The following is a 15,483-nucleotide window of genomic DNA, read 5'->3' as shown; positions in this document are numbered from 1 at the left end:
CAAGAGGACAGGAGGTAGAGTAGAAAGAAAAGTAGAGAGTAGAAACTTCCTCTTCATTTGTGGGATCAAATGAAGAAAGGGTGTCAGAGGATGCTGGGAAGGAATTGAGCTTATTGCTAGTTGACGGAGATGATACTATTTCAAGTCTGATCTTATCAATCTTGTCCTTGAAATAGGAAGCAAGATCCTGGGCACTAATGGTAGTCGGAGGGTTTGGGGTGGGAGGATTGAGAAGAGATTTAAATGTGTTAAAAAGACGTTTCGAGTTAAAAGCTTGAGTATAGATCACAGATTGGAAGTATGCTTGTTAAGCAGTGTCCAGAGCACTTTGATAGGAGTGGTAGATAGCAGTATATGCTCTGAAATCATTAGAGGTACAAGATTTACGCCAGTGACGTTCAGCTTTACGAGAAAGTTTTTGTATATTTCGTGTTACTTCAGTGTGCCATGGTTGACAACGAAATCTACGTGAAGTATGAAGAGTCGCTGGAGCCACTTGATCAAAGGCAATTGCTAGGATATGGTGAAAATGAGGAACTGCCATATCAGGGAAGGAGATTGTAGAAATTGGAAGGTGTTGGAGAGAGGTGGAAAACTGTTGAAAATCAAAAGAGTTAATATTCCTGCGGTTATGAGGAGGCTTGGGAGAGTTTGACAGCAGGGAGGTTAAAGAACTGGGAGTGAGCGAGTAACTAATAAGATGATGATCCGAGAGGGGGAAAAGAGTGTTAAGGAAATTAGAAACTGAGCATAGTCTAGAGAAAACAAGATCAAGACAGTGGCCATCCTGATGAGTAGCGGATTCAATCCACTGGGGGAGGTCAAGTGAGGAGGTTAGAGAGAGCAGTTTTGAAGCAGCATTGAAATGTGGATTAGCAATAGGAATGTTGAAATCACCCATGATGATGGTGGGGATGTTAGAAGATAAGAAGTGAGGGAGCCATGCAGAGAAGTGTTCAAGTAATTGTTGGACAACTTTTCAATTTTTTTTTTGAGCCAGAATCCCACATTTTAAGAGCTTGAGTTATTATTGGATTGTCCAGAGATTTAGTGCTTTTAACTCCCAGGATATATAGTATATGATTAGTTTTAAGATCTTCAAGATAGGAATAGAAGGGTTTTGTATGTTTTGCATACATGGATTTAGTTAATAGTTTGCCTAGTATTGTCTGGAGTTTGTCGATGAAGGGCAAAACCAACATGGACAAGCTGTATGAGTTTATTAAGGAGATGGGATGGTAATTATTTCATAAATTTAGATTCTTACCAGTTTTGTGAATTGATATATGTGCTGAAATCATTGAGGTTGGAATATCAGTTTTGTTGATGAAAAGGTTAAACAGATTTGTAAGTTGTGATTTTTTTTTTTTAGTTAATACATTTGTAGAGTTATCAGGGCTTTGGACTTTAGTAGATTTAAGTTGTTACTGAAGTTCAGTGTTTCTTCGACTGTGATTGGTTTGCTTCTGGATTCTAATTATAAAAAAAAAAAAGGTCATATAGGAATTGGAAATATTTTGTAAAGACAGATTTCGTTGAATCAGGCCCCATGTCTCCTGCGTGGCTTTTTAGTGAATAGTGGTGATACCAGACAGCTTAGAAGACAGCAAACCTACCGGATTTATTACTTTTTACATATTTATGTGTCTTCCACTTCAGGGACTTTTCTATATGAGCTGTCTGTATTCATTTTTTGTAATCTTAATTTTTTTGCTTTAATTCTAGGTTGTTTTTATATGATTCCATACATGTGTTTTTTTAATGTAATCCAGTGAGCGGTTTCTTTTTCTGTGTATAGCTACTATATTGCAATTAATTTACCTCTTATAAGTTTGCCTTATACAATAGAGTATGGTGTGTCAGGGTTTAAGACAAAACTAGTCTACTAAAACTGTCTAATAAAGCTTGGTTCATTTCAGCTGTAACATCTGAAAGATGTAGAAAACTCATTTAGTAGCCTGGTAAAAGGGGACTTTGGGACAATAGCCAAGTTAAATGAGCCATTTAGAAGGAGGAAACATATCTTTTAGCTACATTTTCCAAGAAAGTTCACGTAAGGATACAGCCAGATGGACAAGATCTTCTCTCAGCCTGTATCCAGGAGCATGGAAAATGAGACAGTCTTCATTTTCCAAACCTGCACTTGGCGAATTCTATAAAAAAAAATAAGAAATAAAGACACTTTATGGGGTTTTATTTATTTTTTAAGTATACTAGCAGGCCTGGACAACCTATGGCTCTCTAGGTGTTGTGAAATTACAAGTCCCAGCATATCCTGACAGCTATTAACTGTCAATGTATGCTGGGGCTTGTAGTTTCACAACACTTGGAATGTCACTGGTTGTCCAGGCCTGGAATATAGGGACTTTATATAAGGTAGCTGAAGCATCAACAGGATAATAACAGTACATTGTAACTGATCATTTACTCACACTCTACTACTGTTAGATCTTGAATAGCACACTCACCACATTTTGTTGTATTAGCACGAAACTACTGTAATCATATTTAAAATATTCATGCAAGTGTTTATCCCAATTCTAATAATACATTAAGTAATGTTAAATGATGTTTAACAATGTTTTCGTTTGAACCACATTTTTAATTAAAATCTGGCTTGCATTACATACAATAAAGTAACTATTTCTGTGCTTGCTCTATGCAAGTTACTTCCTCCAAGCAAAGCGTTTACTTTTCCAGTATCTACACAAGAATAACACAGGCTCGGGCTGAGCACGGCTGATCCAAGCTGACAGTGTAAATAAAACAGGTTTTGGCAATATTTAGCTTTCCCTCTGCTTTTGAAACTACAAGTCCCGGCCATCCTGAGGACTTGTCGCTTCCAATCACTCCCACTGACGTGTTCTCCTGCCGTGTCCGTGAGCTCTGCGGTCACATGACATGCTGGTCACATGACTGCGATGTCAGCTGATGTCTCTCCACTACAATGGCCGCTTACCTAGGGATGTACGAGGAGCCGAGTGATATCACACAGCAGCAGGAGAGGCACTACTATCTCCTGTCTGAGCTGCAGAGCCTGGTCAAAGATCTGTCCAGGTATGGACACATAACTTTACTATCCGGCTGGTTTTATAGTATTTATATGCCATAAAGTCCAGTAACAGGACCCTTACAAACATATACACATCTGTTACCATTTTGTTGGTGGTACTGTCTGTGTCTGGTGAGATATTTACAATGTAGCAACCAGTTAGTTTGGGTAATGCACTTTAACCTAGACATTTATAGAATGCTATAATAGTTTTTAAATATGGATTAAATTATTTAAATATGGATTAACTAATGGCCTCAAGTACCACCTTTATGCTGATGACACTCAAGTCTACCTATCATCTCCTGTTCTCCCTCCCTCCTCTCTAGGGTGTCTGCATGCTTCTCTGCCATTTCCTCCTGGATGTCCTCTAGATTTCTTAAACTCAATCTTGCTAAAACCAAACTCATTGTCTTTCCTCCCTCTCAACCTCCTACCCCTCCGACCTTCTGACCTCTCTATCACGGTCAACAATTTCTCTATCACTCCTGTTCTCCAACTTCTCTGCCTGGTTGTCACCCTCGACTCCTTGCTCTCCTTTGCCCCTCACATTCACGTTCTTGCCAAATCCTGCCACTTCCAGTTATGTAATATTGCCTGCATTCGGCCCTTCCTCTCCCAGGATGCCACCAAATCTCTCATCCATTCTCTGATTATCTCCCGCTTGGACTACTGCAACCTTCTACTTATTTCCCTCCCCCATTCTCATCTCGCTCCTCTTCGATCTGTACTCAACGCAGCTGCTATGCTCCTCTTCCTTTCTCGCCGCTGTGCTTCTGTCACCTCCCTCTTCCAAGCCCTACACTGGCTCCTGTTCACCTACAGAATCCTTTTCAAGCTCCTCACACTCACATACAAGGCCCTCGCAAACTCCACTACTCCCTACATCTCCAAACTCATCTCTATTCACACTCCATCAGCCAATCATTGACACCTCTCTTCCCCTCTGATTACCTCTTCTCGCGCACGTATACAAAATTTCTTACGCGCTGCCCCCCCCCACCATTGGAACAAGCTTCCTTGCTCCATCAGAGCTTCCCCAATCTGTCAAGTTTCAAACGGCATTAAAAACCCACCTTTTCTTTAAAGCCTTTCAGTCATCCGCTTAACTACTGTCTGCTACCTCTCCCTCTCATCCCTTCTTCCCCCTTCCATGACTCTGTCTCCGTTTCACTCTTGTGTCTCTCAGTCTGTCTACCCCTTCCTTTAGATAATTATTATCTTTAATTTATAAGGCGCCACAAAGAGTCAGCAGCGCAGTACATGACATACAGAAAATAGTGAGCCATGACACAACATGATACAGAAAGAACAAAAATATATACACAGATAACATGGTAATGCATATCAAATTATTACTGGGACAATGAGTGAAAGTGATGGTAGAAATCAGCGAGAAGCAGGCCAAAGCTTAAGAAAATAGGGCTAGGCAAGCAGGCCAAGAGGTACAGAGGGTGATGGAATAGTAGAAGGAGCACACAAAGAAAGAGGGCCCTGCTCCTGAGAGCTTAGATTGTATGCTCCTTTGAGCAGAGCCATCTCTCCTCCTGTTTCCACCCCTTTTAACTTTGCTACTCAGCCCACCTCATGGACCTTCTGCCCTCTGACTCCTCTCGCTCTTCTCTGCACCTCTCAGTGGCTCTTAACCTGTCATCTGCGCCCACCCTCTTGGGCTCATTTTACCAGCTTATGCTGAATATCCCTTTCAGCCTTTTTCTCTAGCTGGGCTTTGAGCTTTTGGAGATATAGTGCTTATTGTTAATTGTACTGTTTCACCTTGTACTGTACTATTGTTTGTTCTTGTACAGCACTACGGACACTTTGTGGCGCCCTATAAATAAAAATTAAAAATAACCCCGTGCTTTTTCTCTACACAATAGGTGTCATTTTTACTATCCTTATTCTTTGGGTTTTTTAAGAAAATATTTGAGTATGCAAAAAAAAAATGATCACCTAAAACAAAAGTCTAGATGTGGGACAGGTTAAGGGTAATATGAGGTAGGCAGATGTAGTAGCCACAGTGTCTAGTCTTGTATGGTGTTCAATTTCTGAGTCCTAAATTGTTCCAACATCATGAATGACACAGAGCATGGTGGATTGATTTGTATCATCCACCCTGCCAATTCATAGTTGTAAAGTTTGTACAGATTTGAGTATGGCATTCAACAGCTCTGCTTCTTAAAACCCCCCACACCTTGATGATTTTCATAATAATGCATATATTAATTAATCTTGATTGGCTCAATATTTATCCCACATGTAACCATAGATGGAAACTCTGAATTCTGACATATTGGAGGATGCTTGAGGTCTGCCCATGAGAAGTTCTGTATTACAGAATTGAACAAGGTTTCAGTCACATCAGTCCCTGCTCCATTGGAGCTTACAAATAATAAATAAACACACACACAAACTAGTGTCAGCAGCTAATTAACCTACCGGTATGTTTTTTTGGAGTGTGGGAGGAAAACCTCGCAAATATGGGGAGAAGATACAAACTCCACACAGATAAGGCCACCAAGTCACCGTCCTGCCCAGATTTAAAATGTTTCATTAAGTTAACTTTAGAGATGAATTGCCTTGCACAGTAGACTATTTTTCAGTTATTTAAGAACACAAAATAAACTCCCAGCTGCTATAAATGTGCACATGAACAATTTATATTGCAATTATTTAATAGATAAAAATTTATATATAGAGAAAAAACACAGTTAATTTATCCTGTAAGGCACACCTCTTTTGTAAATATCCAAAGTGGAAAAATCACAAAACAAGAAACTACAAAAAATGTCTGCAGACATCCAGAGCAATGAAATGTCCCTTATACGGCAGTATGTCAAAAAGTTAAAAATATATAGTCCAAGGAGAAAAAAAAAGAATAAAAAAGGAAAATATGATATGTCAAATACATAACCGTTCCATATATAAGCAGATGACAGAGTAATGTCCATACAGCCTACCAATAGTTATAAACAACCTTCCTTATAAACAAATATTGTAGTACAGAATTCCGGGGACATCGCACCAGGAAAGATAATGGGCAAATACCTTAAATGTGTAGCATGTCTATAGGTCTGATCCGAAATACGGTGGCAGTCTCCCCAAAAATATCGCTGTTATTGTCACAAAGCTACCAGAAGGAAGTGGCTTCTGTATTTTTTTGGTTTTATATTATTGAGGATGGGTACAGAAAAGTAAAAGGGGGAATGAGAAGGAGACTCTTTGAATGTGGTATGGCTGTCATGTAAAATACTTGTTGCATGTTGTCAGACCTTATTGATGACGAGGCAGATATGTCTTCTTCCAACCATCTGGTTGTTGAAGTGAGGACCAGGGTGTTAGAGCCTGCTTACACTTTAGTTTGGAGTTCAGCATAGAATTTTATTTATTTATTACTTTACATTTGGGGAAAAAGGTAATGCCATTTCATAAGTTATTTTAGAAATATATATTATTTTTTTTGCATTCTAAACCTTGTTTTTGTTTCTTGCAAATTCAGAATTCTGATAACAATTCCTCCTTTAATGCAGTATGAAAATTAGGTTTGGATGTTTCTCAAAATATTGTTTTGCTGGGGTTTTTCTGAAGCGGTGCCTTTTGTTGAAAGCAAAGCTCTTGGACAAATTTAATAATGAAGCAGGCACTTGTAGAAAGTGTATAAACTGACATATATCTGTGTTTACAGATCACTTTTTATTGAGCTTAGTAGCCATATTTGGAGAATATTATGACTGCTGCAAAGACATTCCTATTCAGCTAAAATACCATACTTGTAGTTCTGTATATTACCTGCAGTGGTGTGGTTAAGTTAATGCACAGAACCAAGCAGAACATACAATTGTTTCTATTAGTTAGATACATTTTTTTCCCCAAAATACTTTTGGGTGCTTATTATGTGAAGAATAAATCTAAGGGGTATACCGTATTTCCCCAAATATAAGACGCACCTTAATTTTGGGGCCCAAAATGTCATCAACGTTGTGCAGCTTACTGTCAAACACGCTGGAATCGGCAGTCATCGGAACTGTGCAGGGAGAAGTGACTGACAGCTCAGAGACTGTGGGAGGCGCCTGAAGGTCCTTCTGCCAAGTAGCGGGGACACGCTGGAGCCGATTAGCGGGGACACGCTGGAGCCGATTAGCGGGGACACGCTGGAGCCGATTAGCGGGGACACGCTGGAGCCGATTGGAGCTGAATAGCGGGGACACGCTGGAGCTGATTAGCGGAGACACGCTGGAGCTGATTGGAGCTGATTAGCGGGGACACGCTGCAGCTGGCTGGAGCTGATTGGAGCTGATTAGCGGGGACACGCTGCAGCTGGCTGGAGCTGATTAGCGGGGACACGCTGCAGCTGGCTGGAGCTGATTAGCGGGGACACGCTGGAGCTGAATAACGGGGACATGCTGGAGCTGATTGGAGCTGATTAGCGGGGACACGCTGGAGCTGATTAGCGGGGACTCAACTCTCTCATCCTCACATCGGGTGCCGACTTCTTCATTGAGGTAAGTAGTGCTTGCAGTGTATAAGACGCACCTTTTTTTTAGACCCAAAATTTGGGGGAAAAAGGTGCGTCTTATACATGGGGAAATACGGTATTTACTAAACTGCGGGATTGAAAAAGTGGAGATATTGCCTACAGCCAATCAGATTCTATCTGTCATTTTGTAGAATGTTCTAAATAATTGATAACTAGAATCTGATTGGTTTCTATCGGCAACATCTCTACTTTCTTAAACCCGCAATTTAGTAAATATACCCCTAAGTCTCTTACGTCACTGTAAAGCACTGTTTGCCTGATCAGCCAGGTTTCTGAAGCCTCCTATCTTCCTATCCTACTTTGCCATCTACTTCTTTTGCTTGCCTGATTCAAACAGGCAGACCTGTTGAAAATTATTCTTGGACCAGGAGAGGGGCATTGACAACCTGCTTAAATCCGGGAACCCCAAATAATATATCAGAGAGTAGTGTGAGATCAATAGAGGCATCAGGTACTTGGCAAGTTGGGCCAATGGAGAATAACAGGTAAAACACTCTATTATTCTCTGGTAGTCTCCATCTGAAATGAAATGTTGTTTGTTTGTGTGTAATTGTTCTTTAAAGCTATAAATGTGATACTGTAATTTTAAGTTGTCTTATATTGAGTGCTATGATCGCTATCTCCTAGCTCCTGTCAGCAGCGATTGTCTCACACCATTCTCAGTGATCTGGCCCTGGCACTCATTGATGGCACAGTCTTTGAAATCGTCCAAGGGTTGTTGGAAATCCAGCACTTGACAGAAAAAAACCTGTACAACCAGCGTGTAAAGCTGCATGCAGAACACAAAGGTAATGAGCAGATTTACACCACTAGTATAAGATTCACCTTGTCCAACTTTGCTAAAAATAAGTCTCTTGTGGGAAATGGTTGGGTAGTACAGGGCCTATGTGCATTGTCCACCCACTAAGCTGCTGCTTAAGGACAGACGAGCAGGAATGCATGCAGATGGAGACTTTATTTTTCCCCCCCATTATTTCAAAACAACATATTACAAACCTCTTGTTGATGCAAAGTGGAGTATTTTCATTTCTTTTTTTATTTGGATTACACCCAGTTACATGCAGAAGATACAATGACTCTTTCCAACATGTGCAAATGTCCTATTTAACACCTCCTATTATTGCCCTTGAAATTTGTAACCAATTGTAAAGCATCTTGGTAACAATTTACCATACTCCTATGGTCCAGGTAGAAAAACATTTGACAAGGTAGTTTCCATATTTGGGCTGGCAGTGTTCATAAAAGCTCATCATCTAAAGGTCTTCTCCATGGCCAAACTCCACCCATGTTTATACATATAGCAGCAGACAATAATGTATACCACCATCTGCAGTGCCCCCCCGCCTATTGTCTACTTCCTCACTGATGCACTGTAATGTGCACAATGCAACAGTGTATTATAGCACTAGCTTCCATAATAGCATTTAGCAAGCACCACTGTACATGTACGGACGTCATAGCATGCTGATAGTATGTGAAGTGCTCTGTCCCATGAGGTTCATTTATCCTGCCAGTCAGTACACCTGTATACCATAGTGCATAATGCTCTTGGCGTGTTAGATCTGTCACTGAATGCTTCACATGCTGTATAAGTAGATGTGTTCAACACCTTGACTGCAGTGCTTGTACAATGAATTAAGACATCATAATTGGCCTTGCATGTCTTAATTTTTATTCAAAGGAAAATGAGAAAAAAAAAATCTGTATTTATTTATATTTTATGTTCCTGTTATGTATATTTTACAAGATGTATTTATTACTGCATTTCTATCTTTTTCTAAAGCATTGAAACAGGATCTCCTCAGGAGGCATAAAGACGCTCAGCAGTCATGCAAAGCACACAATGTACATGTACTCAGAACCAGCCAGCAGAGGGAGCTAGAAGTAAGTAACACAGCAATTTGTTTTTAAACTCATACACTATGCAGGAAATGTGGACATCATATCTATCTATGAACTTGCTTACATAATGATTAATGATTCTCAGTTGGGCTGGAGATGTTATGTTAAATTACATTATTCACAGAAGTAATAAAAAGTGCAACAACATTTATTTCAGTCAAAGCGCTCTACAGAGCTTGAAATAAGCCCAAAGCAAGAGATAAAGGGGTATATTTACTAAACTGTGGGTTTGAAAAAGTGGAGATGTTGCTTATAGCAACCAATCAGATTCTAGCTGTCATTTTGTAGAATGCACTAAATAAATGAAAGCTAGAATCTGGTTGCTATAGGCAACATCTCCACTTTTTAAACCCGCAGTTTAGTAAATATACCCCAGAGTGTTATAGTAAACGGTTTGGCCATCTCAATCATAATATGATAAAAAAATATATATATATATTTTGAGACCTGAATGAGTTGATGTAGGATACATCTCGATTACACCTATAAATTATTTGAAAATGTCGATGTTGTTATTGTTATCATCATCATCATCACCATTTATTTATATAGCGCCACTAAATCCGCAGCGCTGTACAGAGAACTCATTCACATCAGTCCCTGCCCCATTGGAGCTTACAGTCTAAATTCCCTAACACACACAGACAGATAGACCAAGGTCAATTTGTTAAACAATGCAAAACCTTATGCGCTCACTGACTAAAGATATCTGAAATAATAAACTGTATAAATATGTGGGATCTGGTGAATATATTTATATCAATGCTGGTTAGATGTAACAATTTTTATTGATATTCCCTATAATGGTAACTAACATGTAAATACCTGTGAATAAAACACCCTATGGATATTGATACAATATTATTAAATTTTAAAACATTAAAACCACTGGTAAATATACATGTAATCCTAACAAGTATATATTGTTTAAAAGAAGCTGGCTCAACAATCATTGATGAACCAGATATTACCATGAAAGAATATATAGTAAAGACTTGAGTTGGCTGACAGAATGATAAAAATGCAATTAATGAATATACATATGGCAGTCCCAGTATTATAATAGTTGGAGAATTGTTTCAGACACACAGCTGAGTGAACTGACAGTACATGTATCCGACTGGCTCCACATGGAAGTGATACCGATACTTGCGTTTTGCTGTGCAGTGTTCAGTATTAGATCAGTCCCAAAGTGTCTCGCTGCGTGATTGTAGGAGTTGGCAGTGTTCAGATGTTAAATCGCTCACAATAGCGGGTGATCAGTCACGCTATTGATAAGAGGTGGTGACAGAAAACAAGCGTGGAACACGCTTCCAGTTCTAACTTCCGGGTGTGAGGTCACATCCGGAATGTCCTATTGGCCAATAGATTGGTGTAGGAGGAGTCCCAACGCGTTTCGTCTGATAGACTTTTTCAAGGGAGATGAGTCCCTGCCCCATTGGAGCTTACAGTCTAAATTCCCTAACACACACAGACAGATAGACCAAGGTCAATTTGTTAGCAGCCAATTAACCTACCAGTATGTTTTTGGAGTATGAGAGGAAACCGGAGCCCCCAGAGGAAATCCACACAATCACGGGGAGAACATACAAACTCCACACAGATAAGGCCATGGTCGGGAATTCAACTCATGACCCCAGTGCTGTAAGGCGCAAGTGCTAACCACTACGTCACCGTGCTGCCCCGTTATGTTAGTAATTAGACACCAGAGGACTTATCATTGCTGTGGATGTGAGAACTACTCGTCTCCTGGATCTAGAAGCCATTTCAGCTGTACATTCTAACTTGTGGACATTAAAAAATGATAATGTTCTTAACACTGCATTTCCTTGTACTCGGAAATGGACTGTAAAGGAGATTACAAGAACAGCTGTAATGTTACATGAGTAGATTTTTATCCATAATCTGTTCTGTTTCACAGCTTAAAGGGTAAAAATTTGCAGTAGAATTACATCTTCTGAGCTGTGCCTTGGAAGATGTATCACAAATTGAATGAGCTACTACAAATTGCACAGAAGAAACAACCTCTCCAGAAGGGACATGTATTAGTGATGATTAGTGAATTTTAATGAAAATAGGGATTTTGAGATGAACTTTAGTGGCAATCCAAGTGAACGGCACCCACTGGCATTGCTTTGTGTTTTGGAGAATTAACCCTTAAACCAGTATAACAAGCATGTTGTACAAAAATAATTGATACCAAACACCTATATACTGCACTGGGTAAATCCACTATCCCCTTAGTATTTCACTTATTTCCATGTCTGAATTGAATAAACCTCATGTGTCCATGATATTGAAGGGAAGGTGCGCCCCCACATATATAACTTATATGCCTTACAAGAAAGAAAAGAAAATGTGTAATGGGGGCACTCATTGGATTCAAATACAATTATCTGTAAGCTTTATTGATATACATTAAAACACATTATTGTATGAGTATTATAGTATCTTTTTATTAAAAACAAAGTAGATTAGCGAAATAATTAAAACGAGAAGTGATAAGATGAACCTTTGACATGTTTAACTGGTAAGAATAGCAGATCTGTCCCACGCCACTGGTCATATTTTATAGATAAGCCATATCAATTCATTGTCACTATGCTTCTGAATTTTCAGTTGTTGTAGATATATTCAAGTACAGTGATAGTTGTTGTTTGCAAATGATATAGGAGAAGAAATAAAATGTGTCCTAATAGGCTACACGTCTGAGCCCAGCTGCTTCCTATTGAGACTACAGCTATAGTAAGTAGGCTTTTAGAAAAATCAGTTTCATATAGTTGCCTTTTGGGTTTGAATATAGCAGGCTACCATTTTGAATCTTTGACATGGTACTCTCAAGCCTGTATTGTAGTAGCGCTAATATCCAACTATAATAGTGCATTCAGGGTGCCTACAATCCTAGGAGGCATCGCCTGTACTGTTGCTACTAAGCTTTTATAATGCTTTCGTATAATACACTGCCGATTTCTAATATGTTTACTGTTTAAATTTATCAAATGTGAAAGATGAAAAAAATCAATTCATGTGCTAACAACAAACTTTTAGAAGTAGAGCTCTGGGCACGGACTACATGGTTCTATTATACTAGCTTCCTCTCTGACTGCCATAGATGTTATACGAAAGCATTATAAAAGCTTAGTAGCAACAGTACAGGTGATGTCTCCTAGGATTGGCTTTGTAGGCATCCTGAATGGATATTAGTCCTACTACAATACAGGCTTGAGAGTACCATGTCAAAGATTTAAAAAGGTAGCCTGTTATATTCAAGCCCAAAAGGCGACTATATGAAATTGATTTTTCTAAAAGCCTATTTACTATAGGTTTAGTCTCCATAGGATGCAGCTGGGCTCAGAAGTGCAGCCTATTAGAGCACTCTCTATTTGTTCTCTACAACAACTGAAAAGTCAGAAGCATAGTGACAATGAATCAATATTGCTGATCTATAAAATATGACCAGTGGCGTGGGACAGCAGCAGATCTGCTATTCTTACCAGTTTAACATGTCAAAGGTTCATCTTATCACTTCTCGTTTTAATTATTTTGCTAATCTACTTTGTTTTAATAAAAAATATACTATATTCATTATACAATAATATGTTTTAATGTATGTCTATTAAGGTGACAGATAATTTTATTTGAAACTAATGAGTGCCTCCGTTACACATTTTCTTTTCTTTCTTTCTTGTAAGGCATAGACAAAAACAATTGTCTGGTGCTGGGGGCAGGATTTACAAAAATGTTCTAAATGGTGACCTGAATCTATGAATTTTGGTGCATACAATTTTGTAATTAAAGAGTCTCTAAACATAAAATGAAAGCCTCTATATAAGGAAGCTTTGTTAACTTTCACAAACATGGATACTTAGTTTAAGGAATATTATTGAAAGTACGTTTGAGAGAGGGTTATGACAATAGGGGAAGTATTTTTGAGTCTTCTTGAAGTCAATGAAGGAATTTAAATGGTTTATTAGTTCTTCCTTATAAGATGCCTTTTCATGTTGGAGCAACTTGATAAAAGTTCTGCAAGGATTTACTGATTTGTGTCACCTCTATTTGTTACTTCTAGTCCCTGAAACAAAGAATCAGAGAAGAACAGCGAATGATGGATGAAAAAATAGTTCTAGAATTAGACCAGAAAGTTATAGACCAGCAAAGCACCTTAGAGAAAGCTGGTGTTTCTGGTTTCTATGTCACAACTAATCCCCAGGTAAGTATTGTATACTCCCCACATAATTCATTCTTCATAGAAGTGTCGGCTTCTGAACTCTTCTAAAAAATCTAATTTGTAATATCTGCACAGGATGAATAGGTTTTATTTGCAACATTATTTTGCCACTGTCACATTAACACCATATCTCAGATTTGGGAGGTTTGAAATTTTGCACTGGAGCAAAACGCATGCATAGGTTCACGTGGACATTCAGGTTTGTGGCACTCCCACAGCGGTCATTGTACCCCTATCATTCTGAAATCATGGAATGAAGAGGGGTTTCCTAGTAAAAAAAAAAACTATTTTTGGGTGCGTATCTCATTTACAAGGTGTTAACCAGTGAAAGGGAACACTGTTTAAATATTCCCATTAATCATGATTTTCTGTGAAGATAGTGTGTAGTTAGTCATTTTATAGTTTTTCACTGATTTTTCTAGTGTTTTACAGGTCTTGTGCATGGTATTACTGTAACTTGTCGCAGCTTTTCCCTTCTGCCGTCTGTGCCTGCTTTATGCAAATATAGCGCATACAACTGTTTGACGATCCTTCTACCTGATATCACCTCACTTCCTATAATTCATCACATCAGAGACACTCATGATCCCATCTCTGAGCACACATGTCCAAGTGCTAGTCCCGCTCTGGAGCTGTCACGTACCTCTAGCAAGGTATCATTGAAGTGCATTAGGTTTTTCACAATAACCAGATATTACAGGGGACCAAAATCAGTTGAGATTTAGACTTAAATATGAAAATTTCCGCCAATTAAAAAAAAAATGTATCTAATATTTAGGACATATTTAATTTGTTAATTAAATTTTGAATTTGAAAATACATTTTTTACAATTCTTGTACTTTTTGACTTCTAGGAGCTGACATTACAGATGAATTTGTTGGAGCTAATCCGCAAGTTACAACAAAAGGAGTCTATGACAAGCAAAATGTTTTCCTAATTGTCAGAACGATCGTAGTTGGGGCTTCATTTAGTTTTAGGATTTAATCCAGCCAGAAGGAGAGGGGCACAACCATGTTGTTCTTCTAATGCGCAGACATATTTAGTTGGGGGAGGGGTGGCATGGGTCCTAGCTTGACTCTAAATTGCAGTATAAAAATAAAGCTGCCCAGTATGTGTGTGCTACAGGCAGTATTTTGCATGCCAAAAAAAAATAATTGCATTCATATGCCTTGTGTCATAACATGGTTTATTCAGGTTCAAATTTGCACCCTTTACTGGACTTGTTCCTCACTCTAAATGAGGCCCATAGATATTTTTATTTTTGTATTTGTTTACAGTTTAAAGCAGTGGAGAGAGTACCTCCTCCTTTGCTGTGACATAACCAGTGTAAAGATGTGATTTCATGACATCGTGAGTTCTTCTGTACAGCTCTCTTTCAGATATTTATTTTTTTACTTTTCTTACTCTTGCTGTAAACATGAAGCCAATGTTTCCATGCATGTACAGATTGTCATATATATAGATATAGAGATATAGAAACTGGGGACTGATGCATTTGCAGCTGAGCAGCAGGCTATAATTTATTAAACAGATTCTTCAGCTATGTGGTTTCTCACTGATTATCTCTTCTCACTTGTAAAGATTAATGTGAATTCCGTTAATTCAATCCTGCACATTGTATTTCAAAATACATTGTTTTACTTGTTGTTTTTCTCCTGTTCAAAACATTTTAAATGTATCTCCTGTCAAATTTAAAAACACAGATCTTTCATGCTCGTCTGTTTTTTTTTTTATAGAGTTTTATGGTGGGTGTTTATAATGAC

The 15,483-nt window shown here is 38.6% G+C and overlaps 1 protein-coding gene across 1 annotated transcript; it reads left to right on the top strand.

The window, feature by feature from the left end:
- Positions 1–2,893: 2,893 nt before the first annotated feature.
- On the top strand, positions 2,894–15,263 carry DGCR6 (DiGeorge syndrome critical region gene 6). Its single transcript, XM_075214722.1, has 5 exons — positions 2,894–3,057; positions 8,217–8,377; positions 9,373–9,473; positions 13,561–13,701; positions 14,574–15,263. The coding sequence occupies exons 1-5, from the start codon at positions 2,948–2,950 to the stop codon at positions 14,655–14,657; spliced, it is 597 nt and encodes a 198-aa protein (XP_075070823.1). The 5' UTR covers positions 2,894–2,947; the 3' UTR covers positions 14,658–15,263.
- The last annotated feature ends 220 nt before the right edge of the window (positions 15,264–15,483 follow it).

The sequence above is a fragment of the Mixophyes fleayi genome, chromosome 1 (assembly GCF_038048845.1).
Source record: "Mixophyes fleayi isolate aMixFle1 chromosome 1, aMixFle1.hap1, whole genome shotgun sequence".
NCBI lineage: Eukaryota > Metazoa > Chordata > Amphibia > Anura > Limnodynastidae > Mixophyes > Mixophyes fleayi.
Note: the sequence above shows the minus strand (reverse complement) of the source record. Positions and strands in the feature narration are given on the sequence as shown.